Genomic DNA, 22513 nt, shown 5'->3' with positions numbered 1-22513 from the left:
GTACTCCTCTGTACTGCTCAGTGTTCCATTTGGGATGCTTCTGCCCTATTTGTTAGTAGGAGAGTAAAGGGCAAAAAGTGCTTTGATATTTTTTAATTCCTTTTATATGTTGATTTTATTAAAGACTGTTCATTTGAAGCTTGTGCAGTTTAAACCAAGTTGTACCTTTATAAACCATCTGGCTGCTGAATCAACCTAAGCAGGAAAACCCAGACAAGAGAGAGATTTGGCTTCTTTACAAATTGCTGTATAAACATCCTAGTGCAGTGTGTTGCTCGTTCAGGGTCGATGGCTTGAGTTAAACATAGTTTTGTTTCCTAGTTAGGAGCACTAATATTCATTTCCACTTTAAATCCTCTTCACCAGAGGCAGAGGTGTGAATCGATACAAACACATATGTGTGTGTATACTTTTAAACCTTTCAGTTGGTGTCTGGCAATAGCTATGACAACATTTTGCAAAAGGAAGTTAGATATGATGGAAGTGAAGTGCCAAATCAGGTGAATTAGTGCCCATCACTCCATGATGGCTGGGTTCACTGGGAGGCAAGAAAAATGACAAAAAATTGAATTTCCTATTCTCCTCCTCATAACAGCAGAAAAAAAAATGCCTCTCAATTGAGGCCTTTTGTGTAGCAAAAGGTGCTAGGAAGGACTTTTAATTAAAAGTCTCAGACTGGCCTGTAGCCACCAAGATATTTCCCCCCCCTCATACTGGCACAGTCCAAGGGGGAACACTTTCCTTTGGGTAACACTGCCGTAGACGAGTGGCCCTGGTGTCAGTAGGAATGCTCCCTTTGTGGCTTTGCTGGTTATGGAATAGCATGATGGGACTGTGAGAGGTTAACCACTCCTGTCCCTCTGGGCCACTTGATCCTTTCCTGACCTGAAAGCACTAAATCATAAACCTAACTAAAAAGGAATAAGGAAGTATGTGCAGCTTCGAAGCAGAACACGGTAACAGCATTCTTCTTCCAAAGCAGCCCTGGCTCCTTGAATAGTTTTAGGCAGTGTGGCTTCTTAACTTTATATTTATTTGTTTAACTTTAATCTAATTTCTGTAGTGTTCAGTGAAGAACTGCAGAACAGCCTTTCACGTCACCTGTGCATTTGACCGTGGCTTGGAGATGAAGACAATATTGGCAGAGAATGACGAAGTGAAGTTCAAGTCGTACTGTCCCAAGCACAGTTCCACCAAGAAAGCTGATGATGAGATTTCAAATAAAAGCCCAGGTCAGGAGAAGGGAATTCAGGACAGCTCTCTTCCTGCCTGCATTGACCCTTTCCACAGCATGGATCAAAACCAGGAGGAGGCCCACAGAGTCAGCCTTCGCAAGCAAAAGCTCCAGCAGCTGGAGGATGAGTTCTATACGTTTGTTGAGTCTTTGGAAGTGGCTAAAGTGCTGCAGCTACCTGAGGAACCGGTGGAATTTCTTTACCAGTACTGGAAGCTGAAGAGAAAAGCCAACTTCAATAAGCCTTTGATTACCCCAAAGAAGGATGAAGAGGACAATCTGGCTAAACGGGAACAGGATGTTCTGTTCCGAAGGCTGCAGCTCTTCACACACCTCCGTCAGGACCTGGAGCGGGTAAGACACAACATCACCTGTGCCAGCTAGAGTTGGCCAAGATGCCAAATTACTCTCCTGGTGATGGCCTGTGTGAGCAGGGCACCTCATGCTACCTTGTCAGAAAATACCATTAACACTGAATTTCTCCAGAGCATAGCAGTTACCCTTTGCACACCAAGGGTCAGGGGCCAACAGGTCTTGGCTTGTGGTATTCAGTCTCCTACAGGTAGACTGTTGGATTTTTTGGGGTTTTTTGTGATTTGTTACTGATGGTTTTTTTAGTGCTTTTTTACTGATGAACACTGATGGCTGTGGACTGTACTGCAGCCCTCAGCTGGAGCCTTCTTTGCCTTTAAGGGCACGTTCCTTTCACATTCCCTTCAGGGGGTGCTCAAGAAGGAAAAGATTATTGATTTGCAGCAGATCTGGTTTTCATTGGCACAGCAGAGTAAGATGACATTTCCCTGGACGATCTGTGTAGTAGGTTTGGGAGGCAAATTATGTTCGAGTCATTTAGGTTTTGAATGTTTAAAGAACAGTTCAGTAGGATCATTTTGGTGTTTTAAGAACATCTGGTCCTGTAATGACCCAAATTCCTTCCTTTTCTGGTTAACTAGTAGAATTTAAGAGCTGTTAGAGGAGACAGAAAAAGTACTGAAATTAGTTTTTCACATCCCTACAAGCATGAGTCCTACTCAGTAACCTGTAGGTGAACAAGAGCCTTTCTTCCAGAATACTGTCTAATCTTTAAATCAAGACAGCAGGTGCTTATGCATCTACTGCATCCTTTGTAAAGGATCCTGATGACTTACTCTTGTCATTGCTGCAGTTTTTCTTCTGAGTATTTTCTAGTTTCAACTCCAGCCTATGGGCCTTCTCTAGTTCAATAAGATCTTAGCTGTTACCTGGGATCTTTTGTTCCTGCTCCATGTGCTCAAGATTTCTTTTCATCCTCTCTTTGATCTGCTAAATAATTAAGAGTTTGTAACTATGTTCTCTGGATCTTAAATTATTCTGTATGTATCCTTTCCATTTCTACATGTGATATCAAAACAAGATACATGAGTTTTGTAGTACTTTTAGTATCTTACTACTCTGTGTTTCCGCTGATTGTACCTCCAAGATAATTTGGATTTTTTAAAAAAGGGACTTCTACAAAAACAGTTACACTTTTTACATTTATCGAGATCAGCCTGCAAGGTTCACAGGGCACCACGATGTATGCAGCTGAACTGAGTGAGAAGCCTTGGAATCATCCATGTGTACTATTCGGTGATTCCCTCATCTGGGAAATATTTAATATTTGAGTACATTTAAGGATTTCCAACATTTGTTTAAGTTTCATGTGTGTGTGATTTAGGTGTTCATAGAAGTTAGTTCTGTGCTGCAGCCCTCCAAATCTGATAGAATAGTCTGTCAGTTAAATGGTATTTAAGACTCTTTTCTAAGAAATGTGTTGAAGGTGGTTAAATTTAAATACATTACTAACTTGTTTAAATGGTGTATAGTACTTCAACTGAATTAATTCAAAGCACAGATAGACAACATCATAGAAACATAATTCCTGTAAAACTCATTGACTTGCTGCCTTCCAGGTGCGTAACCTCACTTACATGGTGACACGGAGGGAAAAAATCAAGAGATCTGTTTGCAAAGTTCAAGAACAGATATTTAATAGCTACGCCAAGCAGTTGGAACAAGGAAGAGTTTCAGGTATGCTTCAGTGTTCTCTTCTTCATGTGAGAGCACAGGCACAAGGTTTGCTTACAGGGTGACAGCTGATTGTGAAGGACAAACAGGACCTCATTTGTTCTCATTAAAATGTGGTGGAGTTCACCATGCATCAGGAGAAGGAATGAGAATGTGTGTAGCTGGAATGGTGGGCACATTGTTGTAGGAACTGCTGTGTCTGTCCGTATCCATGGGTCACTGCCTGGGTTGCTGCTTCTGCTCCTTGCTGGTGTGATGCTTTAATGATTCCTTAGGACAGGGAGACCATGACTCACATTCAGGGGCCATATGGCACCATGCAAGGCTGTGGTTTGTTAGTGCCACTGCATTAGCATGTGCTGCTCTGCAGCATCCATGGCAGTTTAAAGACATGAAAAGATAGCACTCTGTTTTTCTAAGGCCGTGGCTTTTTTATGCCTAATCTTATTGACAGTCTTTTCTCAGAAAGATTAATACCTTCAAAATTAACTGCAGTGACTAGATTATCCCTTAAGTATTCAGTAACTAATAAACGATATTTTAGATGGAATCAGTGAGATCCATTTGCTGGTTGCTTTTTGCCTTCCTCTCTGAGAAGCATCTCTGTCTTAGTGGATAGAGTAATGCTATGACTTGTATTTGCTGCAAGTGTAATAAGGTGCAGCATGGCTACAGGAAAACAAGCTACACCAGCAGGATGTGGTGAAACCATAACATACCTATGGAGCTGTGGTGTAAAGGTGCAGGACAGGCAACTAAATACCTATTTCTGATACGGAAGTCAGGTATGAGGAACTGCTGTTCAAAACTGCTATTTACACAGGTATGGAATTGCATGACTTGAACTTAATTTGTTTGCATTCAGGTGTGCCTTCCTCATTCTCTTCAGTGGAAAACACAGTGTTGTTCAACAGTCCATCTTTGGGCCCCAATGCCCCTAAGATCGAGGATCTGAAGTGGCATTCTGCATTCTTCAGGAAACAGATGGGCACATCTCTAACCCACTCCTTGAAAAAATCACACAAGAGAGACAGGTCTGGGAATGACAGCAAATCCCTGCTGAGGCAGCCCAGCCCGAGGGAAGGCAGCGCTGCTTCAGGTAGCTTTTTAAATTTTGACAAGACCTTTGCAGAAACGCGGTTTGTGTCAGCACAGCAGAAAAATGATATAGTTATACCAGACCACAGGAAGAGGAGAGACAGTCGCTCACAGTCCGAGGTGGCCAAGGCAGAACTAAAAGAAAAGACTTCTAAACACAACCACAAACCACTGAGACCCACAGAACTCTCTCAGAGGCAATCAGAAAACAAAAGGGCTGCGAACCACTCCAGTGGCAGGTCAGAACCTGGCACTGGGAGGGATGTAGTGCCTAAATGCAATGGGGGTCTCATCAAAGTAAACTCTAATCAGAGAGTAGTTAAAGTGCCTACAGCGCCCACAACCCCAGTGAAAAACTGGGGTGGATTCCGAATTCCAAAGAAGAGAGAGAGGCAGCAGCAGGGTGAAAACCTGGAGGAGTCCTGCTGCCAGAACTCCAGCTACCCCTACATGGGCATGGGCAGAGTTCTGCCGAAGGATAGGACAAAAAGGAAGTTAAAGCATGACAGTGAGAATGATGGATATGTCCCTGATGCTGAAATGAGCGACTCGGAGACTGAAGTGGTTGAAAAAAAGTGCAGGCAGCAGAGGCTCAGTCCAAACAGCACTATCAGCAGGAGGACGGACATTATTAGGAGAAGCATCCTGGCATCCTGAGTGGACACAGGGAGACAGTGTCAGTAGAGTCACTGCCTACAAGCCAACTCCATGTTTATTCATTGGTGCGAGAGAGGAGCATTCTTAGACATGGCTACAGACTGACAATAACCCATTCTTTCTGAGTTGTTTTAAATATGTTTACATGCACTTAAAGCTGTTTTAAGCTTTTTGTTTTTTGCTCTGCTCCATCCCCCCACTCCCTCACCTCCATTTCTCTCACAGAAATGAAGTTTGAGTCTCTTTTATTTGCAACTTTCCTGAGTAAGAGAGAAATGTCATCACTACTTAAATAGGATTTGGGATGAACAGTAAAATAACTCACAGAAATCTTTTAGAAGGGGCTAGGGTGGGTAGGAGGAATCAGGCTGCATTCATCCCTTTTAGCTAAAAGGCACTGAAAATTTTACTTCCTTCCCCTGCCTTCTGGAAAAGCACAAGCTCTTAATTTAACTCATGTATTGAATGGAAGATGGTTGTTAGGCCATACTGCACTGCACTGCTAAATCCCATTACAAATGGTCAGTGTCCTTGGATGGTGGCAGCTCTTTCTCCTCTCTTTGCAGAATGTGTTTGTTGCATTCAGTTTGAGCACAGGTGCAGCTCAAACCCCTCTGTATGCTCCAGAGTTTACATGGAAATGATGACCAGGAGTAGACATGATGTTGTACCAGAGAAGGAGGAAGGGACAGGGCAGGGCTGGAAAGACTCAGACCAAGCACAGAGGATGCTCCCAGCTGGCTCAGTTCTGAGCAAGGGGCAGGTTTGTGGGTTCCAGCACCCCATGGAATAATCCTTCACTGTTAGTCAGTCACTGTCCTCTGGGCTTGTGATGACAATTCAAGACAGAAGTTTCCTAAAGCACTAGTCAGGAGAATTTCCCAAAGGCCACCACAGATGCACTAATAGTATGTACTGGGAAAGCCAGGCTAATGACACTGAAAAGATTGCTTTAAATGGACATGAATATATATTTTTAAATAGAATAAAGTGCAAAGGCAATAAACTGTGATTAGCTCTTTACAGTCAAATGAAGAAAAATTATTTCATTCTATTCTGGACTAGATTTGATGGAAGAGGGAACTCATGTTCTGATTGTGTACTTTTTTAATAATTGCAAATGGCAATAATTATTAAGCTGTCAGCAATAATATTAACAGGTTGTGAGGACACTGTTTTGTACCAAGTAGAGCGCACACAGCACAGTGGACTGTTAGGAGCCTGTAGATTTTGGAATTCTGCATAGATGTAAGACAGGTATGTACTGGTGAAAAAGTTTTAGCAGCAATGAAAGGTGCAAAGAACCTCCTTCTCCCCTTTCCTACTCCAAGCCTGCTGTTACAGTGTCCACTCACTTCGGAATGTCAGACCCTTGCCTCCTGTGCAGGGAACACTTGACAACACAGAATTCCTCTGCCATAACTGAGTCTTCCAGAGGATTCAATCAGAAAATAAAAAAGGCTTATTAACACTCTTTCTATGCAAGTTATCATTATCAAGTAAATATTTCAGCAGAATGCATCTCTATTACTGTTTAAAAGTCAGAAGTCTTAACCTTTTGAGGAAGGGGAATTTTATGTACGTCTAAATTCCTGTTGCTGGTCCCAAGTTGTCAGACTAATTACATGACTTGCAAAGGTGAAAGTCAGGCAGGGCACTGGTGTCTGAGGTTACATAATCACTCTTGGGATGTGTTCAAAGTACAAACAGCAGACAAGAGGTAAAAGCAGGTAAGTTCTACTCAACATCCAGCAATGTTCTCTAGACAGGCACTGATAGATAGGCTGCTGTAAGCAAGCAGCTCATAATCACATGAGAATTGTCAAGCCATAGATGGAGTAACCTAAATTTGGATTCTGAGTAAACCTTTAACCTCACGCCAGTTGGACAGAGGTACCTTGTTAATTTGCACTATTATGAATGCTAATGTGCAGAGTTAATGCCTTACCTGTTTTGTCCCCTTACATTTAGGGTAAAAAGCTTTGTAATGTTTCCAGTTGAGTTGAACGAAAACTGAAAAGGCTGTGAGCCAGCTGTGGTTAGGACCATCTCCATAGGTTAATTTTGTCTCCATACTTAGCTCTCAGCAGAAGGTGTTTTAAGTACTGCAGTTATAGTACAAACCCACCTCTGTGTTTTATTGGGATTTGCTGGATTTCTGTTTTCAAGCGTTCCCTTTCCTTGTGCAGACTGACCAAGAGATCTTTGATGTGATCAGTGTGTTCTGTCAAGCTGTAGGCTAGTTGAATTTCTGTAAAGTTGCCTGGAATGCCATTTGTTAGGTTATAAACTCAGACAAATGTAAATGAAGGGTTCTGTGTGTTGTGTATAAATCCTAATTTCAGAAATCTAAGAAAATTGTCATTATATTTGAAAAACTTGTACAGAAGATTTTTCACTATGTGCCTAGCTTGGGTGTCCCTTCAGCTGAAATTAATTTAAAAAAAGGTGCATGAAGAGAAACAGATAGAAATAAAAAGTATATGTAGAAATGACTATTTTATATGACATGGCCCAATCCTGTATTTATTTTCTCCCTTTTCTGAAGTATTTCTAAAGACCTAGTTGAAGACAGCTGTATTTTTTGTTAAAATATTTGGTAGAACTGTGCCTTTGTCTGTATGTGAATAAATGCTGTACATTTTTGCAATATCCTTGCCAGTAGCGTTTTAGACTTCTCAGTATTCTTGTTTGGGTTCTGACAGAAACATTTCACTGCAATGATGTCAACAACTTTCATGGTTAAAACAAGCACTTAATTTGGATTAGTACAGATATCACAATGCAGACTGCAGTTGCAAGATTTTTTAATTATTTTTTTTAGGACTACTTCTTACTGACAGCTGTGCCCATCCCATCAACAGAACACTTTTTTTTCCCTTTAGATCCTTCAAGAGATGTTACTTACCTCAAAATGTTTAAATTTGTTGATCTGTGATGTCCTTCCAAAGTCCATAATCTTCATTCATGTTCCACTGGAAGAGGCACACCAGGTTTTGTACCTGTGGATTTTCAGAATAATTAGGCTAAATGTTCATTTCACATTCTGAATTGCCTGGAGATATCCTGCTATAGTAGGATTTCTAGAAGATGAGGATTCCTCTAAACTCAAGATGCAAAAATGCGGAATGGACTTGGAGCAGAGCAAGAAAAGGACAAGGCTGTAAAGGCTCACATCTAGCAATGCATCTTGAAAAACACCAGTGATAGATCTTTCACTGTCTGGCCTGTTTCACAAGGGGTAGGGCTCTTGGGAAGATGCAAAATGAAATCTCACCTGTTGAATGCAAAGAATCTGATCACCTAGAAATGTTTCCTAAATAGACAGTCAAAAACATTTTTAGTCAATGGGAGGCAGTACTATCACACTAAGTAAGGAATCTTTAAACTACTCAAAACGTGGTGACAGGGGTGGAGAAAGGAAGTTTGCAGAAACAAACTTTCCAATGGAAGATACGCAGCTAGAAACAAATGTAAAGCAACCAGGACAGCTAAATGAAAAGCTCCATGCCATGAAGCACATCAAGGAAAGGAGCAAAACTTACCTAACTAGCAAGTCTCAAGTTTTGCCTTAGCAATTGCCTTAGCAATTGCCTTTCCTCTGAATGCCCAACTTGGGAACAACATGCAAGCAGTCTCCTTTAGACATCGAAGGAAAATGACAGGAGTTGGTGGTAGTACGATGAGCTCCATGTGACCACATTCCTGCTCGTGGTTCAGCCAAATGCATTTGGTCTGTTTTTAGCTGCTCAGAGGATTAGGCAGACAGAAGGGAAACCTTTCCTTTCCTGTGTCATGTGCTGTAATTGCTCTCCTGCCCCTTAACTTCACTATTAGGTGCTTGTGTCATCACTGCAATTTCTGTTCTGGCAAACAGCCATCACACAAGAGCTAGAATGTATCCATAATTAATGAGGAACCACACAGGTGCCCTTCTGTGCCCTGAAGAACAAATAAACAAATACTCAGACTTGCCTGATGCTTCCAGCCAGCCTTCAGTTCACAGCCAGAGCCTGTCTTAGAGGAGTGAAGGGGATTAATAGCTCACACAGAATCTCCCAGGTGGTTGGTCATCATCTCAGCTGTGCATTATGGAAATGAAAATAAGGTGCTTGGTACTTGCCTCCCTCTGTATCATACACATGGCTGATTAATGAAACTTGACCCCTACAGAATTCTGGAGCTTTTGAACAGTGTATCCATGTCACTTTGAAGAATCTTCAATATCATTTTAGCAAAATTAGATTGCAACGAGTACAGGTTTATATCAAATGAAGAAAGCACTAGTAAAGACACGTACCACTGTAGGAACTAGTGACTTCCCCTTGCAGTAAGAAGGAATTGTTCCTGAAGTTGCATCTATCTTGCAGGCTCTACCTGCACAGCCAGGGTTTCAGGAGGTGGCACAAAGTCTTGAGCTGATCAACCCAGCTCTGCCTTTTTAAAATACAAATATGGTGAAGATCCACTGCCATGATCATACAGGTTTGTTAGTCCAAAACAGCAGTTTTGGGTAAGCACTACCCATCAACAGAACTAGAAGTTAGAAAGCAAAATTATACTCTTGACATTCAAGAGGAAGGACAAGAAATTATGTCACTTAAGGCTAAGATCGGAGTATTTCAAAATCAGTTAACACCTATCAAGTGCTTATAATATGTGCTGAAAAGAAAATGGAGTTCGGTTCTGATTTTAGAATGATAGATATGAAGTTTCTCAACTATCAAGGAAAAACACATAGACGAGGAATCCCACATACTGGCATCTGTAGAATTCAATCCCCCTATTTTAAAAGGCATAAAAGCTGGATGATGTCACCTTTGTGCAAACTGAAGTCAGAGAATGGATGTTCCCAGACACATACAAACCAAGGGAGCAGATCAACAGAAAAGCAAGGAATTGTAAAGTAATTGCAAAATAGTAATTAGGAAGAAAAAATACAACTGCAGAAATATTACAGTCCTTAGAAATAAGCTGTCTGAGGAGTCATGACAGCATTTTAGTTACTACCTGTATGCCAGGGGCAGCAGACCAAACTGAACAAAATTCTTAAAACTGGAAGGCAATGGAGGCATCTTGCAGCTCAAACACTGACCACAAAACAAGCAACTATTTGGCATTTGTTATGTAATTAGTCTTGCTACGGCTCATAAAGGATCTTTAAATTGTTCCCAAGTTACTGCACTATAAAGAAAAATTAAAGGTATTGACTGTACATGACCAAAGCCAAGATGAATTTCAGTATAAGTGTTACCTACTCTCTGTACACAATCTTGTCATAGCTGGTACATTTTAGACCAAAAAACCCAAATATGCCACAGCATTGTGTCAGATTTTTTCATCTGCTATATTAAAGGACTTTACCAACAACATTCTGCATTCTTCTTCCAATCTTTATTGTGCATACAGAAACAGGACCTTCATCCACTCCCTTTCTTACCGGAATAAACCAGAGAATGTTTAAGTTTTACAAGCCTTGTTGTGTATTTTACTTTATTGCTCCAATATGAAGTTTCTCCAGCAATCTTCTTAACTCCAGTGTGGTGAATGAGCAATACATATGTTTAAATATTTTCCAGATCCTTCAGAGAAGCAGCTTTTTTATTCTGTGTAGTTATCAGGCTGAGCTGTAATGAAACAAAAGCAAACAGTATCTTAATAATTCTTTGTAGGATCAAAGTAACAGTAGAACTTCTATATTGAAGGTGTTACAAAGGAGAGAGAACAAGCACAGATAAATGGGAATTTGGGATAAACAAGAGAATTTACAATGTGCTCTATAGATGACTACTGCTTTTGTCTTATTTTAGGTCCCAAAGAATTCAAGATGATGAAAGATCAGGTATCAGGAGTACACTTTAAAGAACACCTACAGAATAGATATGTTTTAAACCTATGCAGCCATTATCCTGTATTTTTTATGTTTCTTGTTGAATTACTATTATTTGAGAATAAGCTAAAATTTAGAGTAATTGAACTGTCCACAATAACAGCGTAATTTCTAGGCTCCCTACTAGTCCACCTCTAACCTATATTTGATTTAATTTTACAAGTAAGCTGGATAATATAATGAGAACACACAATTAAGTCAGAAAGCAGCCCTCAGCCTACAGATTGAGAATACAGAGAATCCCATTCTGAATCTGAGGGAACACACACACAGACATTCAGTCTTTGGAGACCTGGATGAGAATAAATACCCAGATTCAGAAGAGTGGACATTCTTGCAACACTACTCTTGGAGACCTCTTTCTCCAGACTTTAGTAGGACACTGCTGGTATGTCTTTTCTTGGGGCTTGGCACAGCAGTTCTGAGGTCATTACAGAGCAGCCAGGCCTGACAGCTGACAGCAAGCTTCAAGCTTGACCTCTGTCAAGCTTGAAGACGGCAAGGCAGTTCTGAACTCTGGCAACAAGATATGGGCAACAGTTCAGCTGCTGAACGTCTATCAAATCCCTCTTTCAGAGGGAGCCTGGTGAGGAACAGCTAACTACCAATCTTTGCTAGAACAGCAGGACCTCTTTCTCTATGGGCACGGAGGCCACAAGTTTACTCCCTTGAAATGTGACATGACCATGTTTGGTTTTTTATAGGAAGACAGCATCCCAGAAGTATGAGAGCTGAACAGATCCCTATAACAAACACGAGGTTAAATAAATAAATAAATTACTCTTTCAGAGCAAATCTTCAGCAGCTGAGTAGACCTTGTCATGACAGAGAGCATTTAGAGCCAGGAACCATAGCTTATGTTATGACGGCTTGGCAGCTATGCCCTCTTATTCTCTCCTGTTGAGAAAAAAATGCCATTTGTCCTAGAACTGGACAATTTAGGTCAGTAAAATATTTTCTCTCTGCAGCTCACATGGGGTCACCCATATTAACAAGTTATAATTTGCAAATCAGTTTCCTAAATCACTGTAAAAAAATGTGGGAGGCAGAAAAACCATCTTTACTTAACAGGAGGCCAACTTGAGTAATTAACCTCCTTGGAAAATAAGTGATACCAGGGTATAAACATCCAGGGGATTTGTTTAGAGTTGTATAGCTTAAAGAGTATGGAAAATTAAACAGTGGCATACATATACACCATCTCTCTTTTCCCTCTTCCCATGGCCTGGAAAAAAACAAGCATTTCCTATTCTGTCTGCACAATTTTCAGTATTTTTGTCACTGCAGGAGTTATTGCAGCTGTTACACGTAGCTGATGGTAACTGCAGTGGGGTGTTCTTCAACAGATAAACAACCTGCTCTGTGCAAACAGGAGCTGCAGTTAGTGAAAGGGTTTCTTTTGTCTTTGCTAGCTTGCTGCCATTTCTGAAGTTGGAAATGATCGTACACCTTCATTAACACATTTTAAAGTTTAATTCATATCAAACTGGTTTCCATAAACAAACCTACACTGTCACATAGGCACCCTGTCAGAAGGCAACACATTCAAAATACAAGTTTGTTGTTAAAATTATATTACTAATAATGCACGTAAATGATCATCTCTGCCTCAGGAATGATGCAAAGTGAGTACTTCTGTGCTTTTTGTATTCAGTGTGCTTAGATAACGTTTTCTGTGAGTTGTGTACCTGTTGAGATGCTGTGGCTGCCCTCTGTTCTGCCTGGCTCAGTCGTCTTTGGAGCCTATCGATGTATTCACGATATTCCATCTTTAATGTCTCATCCTATGTAAATGGAATATCTCATTACCAATGCCAAGTCCTTTTCACTGAATCCACACATACTGCAGCAAAAAAGCTTAACACAAAGGAATGTCAGAAGTGGAAATGTCTTCCCTTTACAGTAAGCCTGAAGACAAACTGCTGACACATTATAGAGAATTTCCAGCTCTGATATGACATGATGTGACTTTTCCACTCAGACTAATTTGCAGGGGAAGTTTTACTCATTTCACCATCTTGAAGCAAGATGCATAAAAGTTGACATTTTAATTCAAGTAATTTAATTCACGCAACCTTGTCATGTAAGGTAAAACATGTAAATGTTTTAGCTATACTCAAAAGGAAAAGGAATATACTAGATAGATAATACAAATGGGCTGATAAACCTGTTACAGACCTCCTCTGTTCTCTTCAAAGGGTCCGCACAAAGCCTTTCTTAACCAGCATTACTCAAAGAAATCTATTCTTGCATCAGACCCAATTTTCTCCTCTAAGTAACACAGCACTACAAAAAACAAGATAGAAGGACTTATCCTGGGTAGAACTGGATGTTTTCCCAGATTCATGAGGTTGACAGGAAAGTCCTTTTTTAAAGTGGACCTTAATTATTGAACGGTGCACATTCCAAAACAACCCTGTCCTTAATTTTTAATGGATAATACCTTTGTTATATGCATATATGGACACGAAGGTAAATTCTACTGTCCACGTAGCATGTGGAGAACTTGGTATCTCTGTCTATGCCACATTATCCACAATGTCAATGCCTGCTTCTGTTTAGAGGCTTGCATGAATCCACAGGCATAAGTAAGTTCAGAAACACTTCCTGAATTGTCTAAATTAGTCACCTTAAAGATGATCTCTCCTTTAACTTTGGTAATTTGAGAGTAAAGTTCATTTGTCTTCCTGCCGTTTGAACATGTCAGTCAGCAGAAACAGTGAAGTTTTCCAATTTTTACTGACTATCCCTCTCAAATATCCTTAATTTTCTCTAAACCAGCAACATAACTCACCGAAACAGGTTTTTTTTAAGATCCAAGTGTACACACATCAGGTTGTAACTGAAAGTAGCTGTCACATCAGTCATTATCTTACCTCAGTTACCTTCTCATTTGCTATTTCCAGCTGGGAAATGAGCTCCTGGCTACGAAGTTTTTGTTGACACAGCTCACTTCTGTGAATCAGAAGAAAAGATGCTGATTAGCACACAGTAGTACTTCAGTTATTGGAACATAATTTCATAGGTCCTTTGTTGCATTGTAGGGGCTTATAGTGGATTTTAATTACAGGGTTGCTCTTAAAACACTGATTTCAAAAGCACCACACATCACTTCTTCATGCTGTGTATTTAAAACTGTAGTGGCAGAGGAATGAGATGTATTTGTTGGAATCAGCAGGAGTTTGTCAAGAGCACTTGACATTTTACAGGGTTTTATTTCTGTTTATTGAATCTTATTTCGGAGGCATGATATCTAGTATGTAGTAAATATAAGCTGCATTTGCACAGTGCATTCAATATTGAGATTAACATTCTAATTGGTGTTTCTTTACCAGACTTCAACGTGGGCATTTTAAAGGTGCTTTGAAGTACCTGAAAATAAATCATTCTATACTTGTGAGACAGACAACAATGTGACACTTCATGAGGAAAAGGAAAATACCACCTACTTCAAAGCAGTCTTTTTACTTTTATACTGAATGAGTTTTAGTGATCCTCAATTTGCATAGTATTGAAGACAAAAACCATCTGGGTTATGACAGACATCTTTGACCTAGTGCTTAAAGGAAACAGTCCTTGCCTCCTGTCATCACAAGGCACAGAAGAAGAGGGATGACTAAAGATGGAACTTTGGTAATTTTAGCCAGAGGGAGGTGCAAAACTGAACTGATCTAACCTTTGACCAGTCTCTACTCCACTACCTCACCTTTAGATGCTCTACCGAAACTACAGGACTGTAATGGAACCTAAAGCATTTATTCTTTTTGAGGGAATGGGGGTAAAGTAGAAGATACTTTAGCCTCAGATCTTAATCTTAAAAAGCCTCTGATATTTTAATGATGACACTTAGTTCTCAACAATTTACTCATAAACTTTTAAACCTGGTATTTCATAGAAGTTTGAAAACTTGATATACAGCATTTGCAATACAAGGTTGCAATGTATTTGTCACATCAGGTCACCACTGTACCAGGTGAGTAGTTTCCACTCCCCTGTTCTCCACCAACCCCATTCACCAATCCCAGGTAGATATCACAAAAACAGCTCAACAACTTTTAACTTTCATAAAAATAAAAGTACATAGGTATAATCTCTATATAATTTTAACTGTTTAACAGGATTTAAATATCTGCCTGTGTTACCACATGTGAACACTTTCATATAAAGTAAGAATTACAGATGGATTAAGACTGCAGGATCAAGAGAATATGTTAATATGTAACACTATTGCAATTTGTTCTCCATGATCAATATCAAGCATCAAGATGAGGCATTTTCAATATAGGAGACCAATTTTAAGGTGCCTAAAAATTCTTCGTTACTGAAAACAGTCTGTCTCCTATGCTTGCACTTGAGTATGGAATTAGCATGCTTAGCAGCACAGCCCATAAACAGTTTTACATGCTCATATACCGCTGTGGTCAAGGAATTATATTTATAATGAGATCACACTGAACACATATTTAAAGAAAACAGTTTAACTTTGTAAGCATAAGGAAATGTGATGCCTATTGAGCCAGACAGTTGATTCATTCTGAGTGTTAACCCTCCCCAAATACACATTATGAGATCTCAATATTAGAACTGAGCAATAACCCCCAACTGCTGAATAATTAAATCAGTCCCCACTGTACATTGTCTACAAGTGAGTAGGAAACAAAAGGTGAGCTTTTAGCATTTTGGCAAACAGGTCATAAATCCACCAGCTGCAGCAAGTACTTTCTGCAAAGCTCTCATGATAAATATAACATGTGCCAGCTGGGTTTTTTTTGGTTGAATTATACTATAATATGATTCAGTTACTCTTAGTAATTATGAATTTTGTATACTGCCAGTACCTGCATCTGTCTCTCATCCTGCTAATTTTTTTCTTTAATGAACAACTTAAAATAAGCAGCTACAGCTGCCAAACATTACACAAGTGCAGCCAAGAATAATGTTTTAGAAATGGAGGAAACTTCTTCATCTCAAATGCTGTGCAATTCACTGCATGTACTCTACAGGATGCAGGGAAAAGAAGGCAGTCATGGCCAACATTTCGTACACTGCCACCAAAAAAGGTCATTGCTCAGAGGCAGATTGTTTTCAATTACAGAAGAGATAAAACTGAGAACTCCAAACCCCACACATGGCTACAGGGATTCCCAACTATGACACAGAAATGTGTGAGAGGCAGAAACGCGAACACAGACACCCAAAATAGCTGCAATCGGACGACTTAAGCTAAGTATTTCAATTTAAAAACAATATGGTAAGGATTCCTTTTTTTTAAGTACTGACAATAATAATTCAAGTGAATATTAAAAAAATTAAGCCACTCAGTATAGTTATTCAAATATAATGGATTTATACTACGACAAGTATTTTTGGTTTTTTCCCCCCAAAAAGCTGAATTTACTAGACATAATGGCAGATGGGTAGGATTATTAATTTACTAATTCATACTATGTATTATTATTACATTTTATTACATTTTTATTTAAAGAGTTCAGATTTTTAAAGCTCCTCAAATGTTACATGGAAGTACACTTATCATCTTTATCATTTAAGGTAATGTTTATGAATTGTTTCATGTACTGTTTCATAGAAGAACAGACCTGTGCATACCTATTTCTACCCAATTCAAGCTAAACCGTACCTTAACCAAGCAAACATCCACGTCTGACAGGCCAAAGCAATATTGATAGCAGAGCTGAGAAACCTGTCAATGTCCTGTCAAGTTTTCAAGTTAGAAGACCTACCTTTTTCTCTGTCTGCAGTTTTCCAGATCTACTCCAATGAAGTGCATTCTATGGATAATTCAGTTATTTGATTCAGTATGACACTTTGCTTATCCAAGTGAATCTTATCCTGATGCCTGCTCCAAACAGAATCATGTTCAACAAAAATAAGCTCGTGGTGTTGGCCACTGGTGCAGAGTCTGGTAAGAGTTTATCTGGTTATCTGCAAAATTCCCTCTCTATTTACCCCAATTCTTACTTCATTCTCAGGATTAGGACATAAAAATCTATGGAAAACACTGATATGCCAATTAGATGGGATTAACCATCTACTGTATTTGTGCATTCATTTTAGCACAGAGCGGTCAAGGCAGACTTTACAGAATGAATGAATAATCTACCCTTATTTTTAAAACCTGCATACAGTCTGGGCACTTTATTTTCTTTGAGCAAATGCTGGCAGATTGAATTACTCTAGTTTTGCCTACATTCTGTTGCTAGAACTGTCTCTCTCATCCCTTCTCATTCTGTACTGTGTTCTGTTGTTACTGAAGTTTGTTTCCTTCCAATTTACAGATTTCCTAAATGTTCCTTTGTTATTGCTGATTCCATTTTCTATCTGCTGTCATTTATTCTTCTCAGCTGAAGAACTACAGAGCCTGTAAAAACTTGCACATGTATTCCCCACTTCTTTCAAAAGTAAATTCTTCCAAATGAAGACAAGAAAAGTAAAAAGCTGGAAGCACTTGCTACAGATTTTTTACCACAGTTGTCAAAGGCAACTTAAATTTTTGGAACATTCAAACTGATCTTAGAGCCTACAACTTTACAACTGGAAGCTCTACACCCTGTAGATCAGGGTTGCAACAGCAACTTGGATTACTTCTAATTCTTATCAAATTCTACACACATTGGTGTAGAAGTGACATCGAAGATCAAAATAACATTTTCAACATTAAATCTAGTTCTGATTTGTTATTTAGATTAATTAGACAACATTCCCAATTTGGTTATTTAGATTACTTGGACAACATTCCAGCTATATAGGGAGAAGAATAAAAAAGAAATCAAATAGAAACTCAAGAATCAGTTACTAAACTAATGAACATACAATAGTTAAATTATTCACCAAGACTTAAAAGCTCTTTTCGTGTTATGAATGAAATTACATTTTGAAATAAGTTTGATAGTTTTATAAAATTTCTTTACTTCTGTTTTCCATTTAAACCCCTATAAAGAATGTGAAAGATTACCTTTTTTAAAACCTTTAACTGTAATCACTCTATTTTGCTACTACTTTAAAATTGTAAATATTTGCTGTCTATGTTCAGTACATGTAGTTAGAACTCGAAGTATCTACAGTGGAACAGTGATCCATGTCGCAAGCAGCACTGACCTTCTCATTTACCTTCAAGTCTGACTTTGGCACAAGGATAGTGAAGCAAAACCGGTTCCTTGCCCTCCTGCAAGGTGAAGGTGAGGTCTATTACCAATAAATCCTCCTTAAGATGCATAAAGCATCTTAAAATGCTTAGAGGGAAGAAAACTTCTCATAAATTAAGACTATAATATATTTTTATGAAGAAAATGGTGCAATTTAGTCTACAAGTTCAACGCATTGCCTACTGTTTCAGCAGTGATTCTGAATTTCAAATTCAGTTTTATCAGCAACTTTATCATGTTTAACTTGAATGAGATCCAAACGTCCAGGGAAGCACAGAATAATTTTCCATGAAGCCTGGAACTATCAGTTAACAACATTTTTATCTACAGGTTTTTCATGGATCTATTAGATTCTCATTTAATTTACAAAATCATTACTCTTCTATTGTTACAGGTTGCAAAATTTACTTTTCCTTCTTAATTTTTTTAAAATCAAAAATCACCTAACATTCACTGATGTTTCTTCATTGCTTAGAAGTATTTATTTAATACCTCCTTCATACATATGGATTACACCTCACCAACAGAACACTTCCAGACTTAAAAGATGACAAATGAGGAGCACAATGTGGAAAAGTTAGCAGCAGCTGCTGGGAACTTAATAACAAAGCCACAATGTTTCCTTCACATGGAAAATGAAAACGAGGAGGACAGAAGTGGAGAAACACCAAGAGATCATGAATTTAAGGTAAAGGAACGGGAACTACCTACACTAACAAACGGGACACTGACTCAGTGCTTATGAGAGCTGCACCAACAGCAAACTCCTGGTGAAATGTAAACTACCTCCTCGGTATACAATGATAGGACTTTCATAGGAAGTTTATAACTTCCCGAAAAACACTCAGTTATAAAACACATTAGTATGCTTTGAGAGTAATGATTTTTGTTAAAATTGTGTTTTTGTTAAAAACTGAAATTCTGCTATAAGCCACCAACACAACCTCTGCATTTGCTCATATATTTACATGAATCCCCTGTTCTCTTGGACCCCACTGTGAGACTTGGTGAGACCATTTCCTTCATTAGCCTCAAGAGGACTTTCAAACAGAGCCTTTAAATAATAATAGATTAATTAATATATTACCAGTATCAGTCTGGTTTTAGTGTTCTGTATTTAGTGCTCTTACTGAATTTCTCTGGTAGGTGCATTTGCTGCAAAATCATTCTGCTTTTTAAAAAATCAGCAACTTGATTTTAGTTCACAACATAGTAAGAAGTGATTTGCTGTTCTGCACTTGTACTCAAAATACTCAAATTGTTATTGTGGTAAGATTAAAAAAAATACGATAAGTACTCATTTATATTACAAGCAAGGACTTTCGTGTTGAGTGTAAGTCAGGAGCTAATTTTCATACCAACTGCATTCCACACTATATAACTCAGTATCTGTTAATGTATATAATGTGAAAAGTAGGCTAATTTTAGTATTTCCAGATAATACATATAGGTTCTGTTATGGCCACTTCTCATAATAATATCAGTGCATCACTGCACAGATTTAATATGAAATTCCTCATGTCAGTCTAAATGACAACCTTTCTGTTCCTACTGCCAGCTTCCTTGCAAGGTAGAGCATATACCTGATAAAAACTTCTATTTCTAGCTTATACAGTATGAAAAAGCATAACATGCAAAATCATCTTAAAAAGTAATCAACTTGGCTTTTAGACTTGCACTAAAATATCTACTGAAGTCATATAAACAGGGACATTTTCAAAATTTACTACCTATTTTACATCCAAATTCACAAAGCAGATTTCTTGTCATGTCTGTTGTATTTTCTAAGTCAGCATTTTGCTGCAGATAACTGAGGTCTAAATTTTTTGGTCTGCAGTAACAACATTTTAACACTTAACACTTAACATTAAAGGTTAGCTGTTTCACAGACAACTTTAATGGGTGAAAGTCTGCAATTTTTCCCTTTTAATAAGAACTTGCTGAACTACATTCAGGATCTAGTTATGAATCCAGATGGCTCAACTGTGAGTTTTTGTATTTTGATTACAGAAAATAAACTACAAGTTTAAGAGCTAAAATTTACCTTAGCATGAAACATTGCAAAATACTTTTCTTCTCCAGTTACTGCAGCATTTACAAAAGATGTTAAAAAAGTATTAGTAAGAGCCAGCTAATTACATACAGTGAAACTATTAAAACTGTCAGTGAATAGGCACAGCTCCCAGTGCCTTGCAGACATGCTCAACACGGATGTTGAGTCTCCTCTGAAAGAGACTTTTTCCTTTTTAAAGAATTGTTCTTTGATATTGGCAAAATGCAGTATATTTTAAGGGAAAATAAAGCCAGCCTATATCTGAATAGGTAAGGTAAAAAACCCCTGTAACAGTTTACTTTGGAGAGGTAAAGATGACCACATACTTCTCTACAAAGATGGAAAACCAGGTTGGAGTAATGGTAGGGTAGATTTTTTGTAGGTAACATCTTCAGGAATTTTTTTTCCTTGCTCATGTTTAGAAAATTGGATTCTAATTCCACTCAAACCATTGGCATTCTGACAGCCAAGAAATGCCAAGCTACGCTTAAAAAACTGTGACTCCAAAAATTGCACGAGATACTGGAAATATTATGGTTTGAGCTGAGACTATGTAAAGCTTTATAATATTAATAAAACACAAAAAAATCCCAAGATTACTCTAAAGGAAATGAAAGGTAGCATTCCAATTTTAATAGGGCAAAAGCTTTGCTTTCTTGTTAACATGATAGTAAGCAGCTTCTAAAATCAATCTGAGCCATGAACCATCCAAGACTGCATCCTGTGTTTTAAGTGATTAAAGGGTCATTTCAAATTTATAAAGTTAACAGAGTGGCATATCCTTAATTTTTCTTCTCAAAACCCTAAATGATAATGATATATGCAAAGTTATATTCTTCTCTAAACATTTTAAAGAAGTGAGACTTATGAAATCAAGCTTCCTGGTTTAGAAGTTACTGTGTACTGGTCTGTCAATCTCTTCCAACTTTCAACCAATTTTGAAGGGGAAGAGATCTTGAGGACATAAACTTCTATGCAGTTCTATAAAAATATCAGGCTCATCTCTGATTTATAGTCTACTTGAGCTGACAGAGTTTCCTGAGCTTAGAAAGAAATAAAGCATAAGGCAAACTTGCAAAACTGAAAATATTCTTGTATTCTGTGCTGCAAATCCAAGTATCAGCCAGTTACTTGGCAACATAGATGAACTAGGATAAAGTAAAGTTTATATCGTATTTTTTCTTAGGACAATCACACAACCCATTTGTATCTTCAATTATGACAGCAACTGCTCAGAATAGAACATTAGATGTGTATGCCAATAGGTTTTTGTCCAGTTTATTCTAGAAGTCTGGAGACTAACTCCACAGCTGATGTTATGGTGACTTTTCGAAATAGGTATAGAAGTTTACATAATCCAAGGCTAAAATTCTCTAAATTGAGTGTGCTGTATCTTGAAAGAGTAAATTAAAAGTAATACATTCCATTTATTTTGTCATTACAAAAACTCACACATTATCAGCAAGATGTGAAATTTTTACTTCAGTGCTAACTTCACAGAGAGCATCAAAAGTTCTGTTTAGATCATTCTTCCTTGTTTTGTTGGAAGCACATCATCTAGTCCAGTTGGTTTTTCACGACAGGTCTACTGCCCTATACCACACAGTAGCTAAAACACTAACACTTTGCAGAAGAGGAACAAAACTGCACTTACTTCAGCTTTCTGATCCTGGCTTCTGCAGTTTCAGTAAGATTTTTTGTTTCTTCTTTCCACTGGTTGGTTGCTTTTTGCTGAGCTACTAACAGACATCGAAGCTCAGCAGTGGACTTGTGACTGGTGTCTTCCATTTCCTTGAGTCGAGCTTCATATCCATGTTCTTTCACAGCATGCTCATGCTCCATTGTGCTTATCTACAAAAAAACACAAATTGGGTACAATCAAATCTCTCACTCTTTGCTTTTTTTGTTTTGTTTTACAATGCTTGAGGTAAATTTATAAATATTTGTTGAAAGCATATAACATACAATAATTACACTTGTAATTAGATGCTCAGAGATACATGTTCCCAAAGCTGATTTAAGCAAATAGTATAATTGACAATAAAGGATAATGAGTTGTGTATGCTTATTTTTTGTAAACAATCTTTATCCTTCTCCCTTGTGTTCTCTCCACAGAAAAACATTCTTCCATTTTTATCTAGCTAAAATGTGTTAGGAGTTTCTTAACTGCATCTGAAATCCTTTGTACATCAGAGGGAAATAGGAGCAAGCAGTACATGTTATTTGTGACTATAATGGAAGCCTGTCTGACTAAAATGAGACAGACAAAGATTTGGTATATACTTTATAACCACTGCCTATCTGTTACAAGACTCTAATCCTTTGGTTTTAAGCTATGTTTGAGCAAAGGGTTCTGGAGTTGGACAAGACTT

At 38.3% G+C, this 22513-nt stretch overlaps 2 protein-coding genes across 16 annotated transcripts in view; one reads left to right on the top strand and one right to left on the bottom strand.

Moving 5' to 3' along the window:
• Nucleotides 1-16786, top strand: part of JADE1 (jade family PHD finger 1) — an 81541-nt gene extending 64755 nt beyond the window's left edge. For 10 of the 11 annotated variants that reach the window (XM_051794448.1, XM_051794453.1, XM_051794458.1 and 7 more), the window contains 3 exons: nucleotides 1064-1588; nucleotides 3166-3283; nucleotides 4146-7824. In XM_051794448.1, the coding sequence (XP_051650408.1) occupies nucleotides 1064-1588; nucleotides 3166-3283; nucleotides 4146-5035 (1533 nt within the window). In that variant the 3' untranslated portion in view covers nucleotides 5036-7824. Of the gene's footprint in view, nucleotides 1-1063; nucleotides 1589-3165; nucleotides 3284-4145; nucleotides 7825-16684 lie in introns of those variants that run through there. The other variant, XM_051794459.1, reaches the window with a different exon arrangement.
• Nucleotides 10408-22513, bottom strand: part of SCLT1 (sodium channel and clathrin linker 1) — a 43581-nt gene continuing 31475 nt past the window's right edge. For 2 of the 5 annotated variants that reach the window (XM_051794476.1, XM_051794473.1), the window contains 4 exons: nucleotides 21796-21992; nucleotides 13802-13880; nucleotides 12614-12709; nucleotides 10408-10662 (listed from right to left, as the gene is read on the bottom strand). In XM_051794476.1, coding sequence (XP_051650436.1) covers nucleotides 10600-10662; nucleotides 12614-12709; nucleotides 13802-13880; nucleotides 21796-21992 — 435 coding nt within the window. In that variant the 3' untranslated portion in view covers nucleotides 10408-10599. Of the gene's footprint in view, nucleotides 10663-12613; nucleotides 12710-13801; nucleotides 13881-16666; nucleotides 16783-17642; nucleotides 18109-21795; nucleotides 21993-22513 lie in introns of those variants that run through there. The other 3 variants (XR_007905655.1, XM_051794474.1, XM_051794475.1) reach the window with 3 other exon arrangements.

Source organism: Manacus candei, unplaced genomic scaffold (genome assembly GCF_025592945.1).
Source record: "Manacus candei isolate 608988 ecotype Guabito, Panama unplaced genomic scaffold, ASM2559294v1 h1tg000039l, whole genome shotgun sequence".
NCBI classification, from domain to species: Eukaryota; Metazoa; Chordata; class Aves; order Passeriformes; family Pipridae; genus Manacus; species Manacus candei.
The sequence above is the reverse complement of the archived record's forward strand: the minus strand, read 5'-3'. Positions and strand labels throughout refer to the sequence as shown.